Raw genomic sequence first — 3062 nt, 5'->3', positions numbered from 1 at the left:
ATCATATCAGACATCTCCTCAGAGCACAATGGAATGAAATTAGAAATCAACTACAGTAAAAACACTCATAAACATTCAAACACATGGAGGCTAAATAGCATGTTATCAAACAATGAATGGGTTACCAATGAGAGCAAGAAAGAAATCAAGAGTGGCGGCGGCGACATGGAACTGCTCCGCACCATCGCGGTGCCGCCGGCGGGCGCCAAGGGCGGCGAGCAGCCGGGCCGGGCGGGGGGGGGCGGGGGGGCGCGAAGCGCAGGCGGCCGTCCCCCGCCGAGGACCCGGAGCCGCCGCCCCGCAGCCCCGCCACCACGCGGGCGCCGAGGTGTCCCGGGTCGTCGTGGACCCCACGACGGGGCGGCGCTATTGCCGCGGCCGGGTGCTGGGCAAGGGCGGCTTCGCCAAATGTTACGAGATGACGGATTTGACCAACAACAAAGTCTACGCGGCCAAGATCATCCCGCACAGCCGGGTGGCCAAGCCCCACCAGCGGGAGAAGATCGACAAGGAGATCGAGCTGCACCGGCTCCTGCACCACAAGCACGTCGTCCAGTTCCACCACCACTTCGAGGACCAGGAGAACATCTGCATCCTGCTCGAGTACTGCAGCCGGCGGTCCATGGCTCACATCCTGAAAGCGAGGAAGGTGCTGACGGAGCCCGAAGTCCGATACTACCTCTGGCAGATGGTGTCGGGGCTGAAGTACCTTCACGAGCAGGAAATCCTGCACCAGGACCTCAAACTCGGGAACTTTTTTATTAACGAGGCCATGGAGCTGAAAGTCGGGGACTTCGGTTTGGCAGCCAGGCTGGAGCCCTTGGAGCACCAAAGGAGAACAATATGTGGTACCCCAAACTATCTCTCCCCCGAAGTCCTCAACAAGCAAGGGCACGGCTGTGAGTCGGACATCTGGGCGTTGGGCTGTGTAATGTACACGATGCTGCTCGGAAGGTCCCCGTTTGAAACCACGAACCTGAAGGAAACGTACAGGTGCATCCGAGAAGCCAGGTACACCATGCCGTCCTCCTCGCTGGCCCCTGCTAAGCACTTGATAGCGAGCATGTTGTCCAAAAACCCCGAGGACCGGCCCCGTTTGGATGACATCGTTCGCCATGAGTTCTTTGTGCAGGGCTTCACTCCCGACAGGCTCTCCTCCAGCTGCTGCCACACGGCCCCCGATTTCCACCTGTCCAGCCCCGCAAAGAATTTCTTTAGGAAAGCCGCTGCTGCTCTTTTTGGTGGCAAAAAAGACAAAGCAAGATACATTGACACACACAATAGAGCATCTAAAGAAGATGAAGACATTTACAAGCTCAGGAACGATTTGAAAAAGACTTCAATAACGCAGCAACCCAGCAAACACAGGACAGACGAGGAGCTCCAGCCGCCTCCCGCCACAGTGGCCGGGTTGGGAATGGCTGTGGTGAAAAACAGGCAGCAGGTGGGGGACGTGATTCGGATGATTGTCTGAGGGACCCTTGGCAGCTGCAGCAGCAGCAGTGAGTGCCTGGAGGACAGCACCATGGAGAGTGTGGCGGGCACGGTGGCCAGAGTCCTCCACGGGTGCCTGGAGAACATGCCGGAAGCCGACTGCATTCCCAGGGAGCAGCTGAGCACCTCCTTCCAGTGGGTCACCAAGTGGGTCGATTACTCCAACAAGTACGGCTTCGGGTACCAGCTCTCCGACCACACGGTGGGCGTCCTCTTCAACAACGGGGCCCACATGAGCATCCTTCCAGACAAGAGGACCGTCCACTACTACGCGGAGCTCGTCCAGTGCTCTGTCTTCACAGCGACAGCCGCCCCTGAGCAGTTCATCAGCCAAGTGACGGTGCTGAAGTACTTCTCCCACTACATGGAGGAGAACCTGATGGATGGTGGAGACCTGCCCAGCGTCACTGACACCCGGCGGCCTCGGCTCTACCTCCTTCAGTGGCTCAAGTCCGACAAGGCCTTAATGATGCTCTTCAACGACGGCACCTTCCAGGTGAATTTCTACCACGACCACACGAAGGTCATCATCTGCAGCCAGGACGAGGAGTACCTGCTCACCTACATCAACGAGGACCGGCTCTCCACCACCTTCCGGCTGACCACGCTGCTGGTGTCGGGCTGCGCGCCGGAGCTGAAGCAGCGGATGGAGTACGCGCTGAACATGCTCCTGCAGAGATGCAACTAGCGACTGGGCCGAGGCCGCAGCTCCTCCCACGGAGCCATGCGGCCAGGGGAAGGTTCCGCACGTTGCGAGGCGGACAGCGGTGGTACGAAGGCCGTCCTTCTGGCTGTGGGACTGCCTGAGGATGCCGCTCTTGACCTGGACAGTCCGAGTGGGAACCCGAAGGCAGGGACCTGTTTTAAAAGGTTTTCCGGACAATTTCAGAGAAAGGTGCAGCATTATGCTAAGTGAAATAAGCCAGTCAATGAAGGAAAAATACCACATGATCTCACTCATTCATGGATAATAGAGACCATTATAAACTTTTGAACAATAACAGATACAGAGGCAGAGCTGCCTCAAACAGATTGTCAAACTGCAGCGGGAAGGCCGGGAGGGTTGGGGGACAGGAGGTAGGGGGATAAGGGATCAACTAAAGGACTTGTATGCATGCATATAAGCATAACCAATGGACATAAGACACTGGGGGATAGGGGAGGCTAGGGGACTGTCTAGGGTGGGGGGAAAAAATGGACACATATGTGATACCCTTTGTAATACTTTAAGCAATAAATAAAAAATAAAAATAAAAAAAATTTAAAAAAAAGAAATCAAAAACTTCCTGGAAACAAATGAAAATGAACACACAACAACCCCAAATCTCTGGGGCACAGCAAAAGCAGTCCTGAGAGGGAAGTTCATAGCTCTACAGGCCACCTCAAAAAACAAGAAAAATTAATAATAAAGTATTTAACCCTACTACTTAAAGAATTAGTAAGAAAACAAGAAGTAAAGCCCAGAGTAAGCAGAAGAAAGGAAATATTAAAGATTAGAGCAAAAATAAGTGACATAGAGACTAAAAAGAAAGTACAAAAGATCAATGAAACCAAGAGCTGGCTCTTTG

At 54.2% G+C, this 3062-nt stretch overlaps 1 protein-coding gene across 1 annotated transcript; it reads left to right on the top strand.

Annotated features, from left to right (window-relative positions):
* Window positions 1-312: 312 nt before the first annotated feature.
* On the top strand, window positions 313-2264 carry LOC118652533 (serine/threonine-protein kinase PLK2-like). The gene is given in 1 exon segment (XM_036302423.1): window positions 313-2264. A coding segment is annotated over 1 exon segment (1764 nt). The 5' UTR covers window positions 313-418; the 3' UTR covers window positions 2183-2264.
* The last annotated feature ends 798 nt before the right edge of the window (window positions 2265-3062 follow it).

The sequence above is a fragment of the Myotis myotis genome, unplaced genomic scaffold (genome assembly GCF_014108235.1).
Source record: "Myotis myotis isolate mMyoMyo1 unplaced genomic scaffold, mMyoMyo1.p scaffold_m19_p_31, whole genome shotgun sequence".
Classification (NCBI taxonomy): domain Eukaryota; kingdom Metazoa; phylum Chordata; class Mammalia; order Chiroptera; family Vespertilionidae; genus Myotis; species Myotis myotis.
Note: the sequence above shows the minus strand (reverse complement) of the source record. Positions and strands in the feature narration are given on the sequence as shown.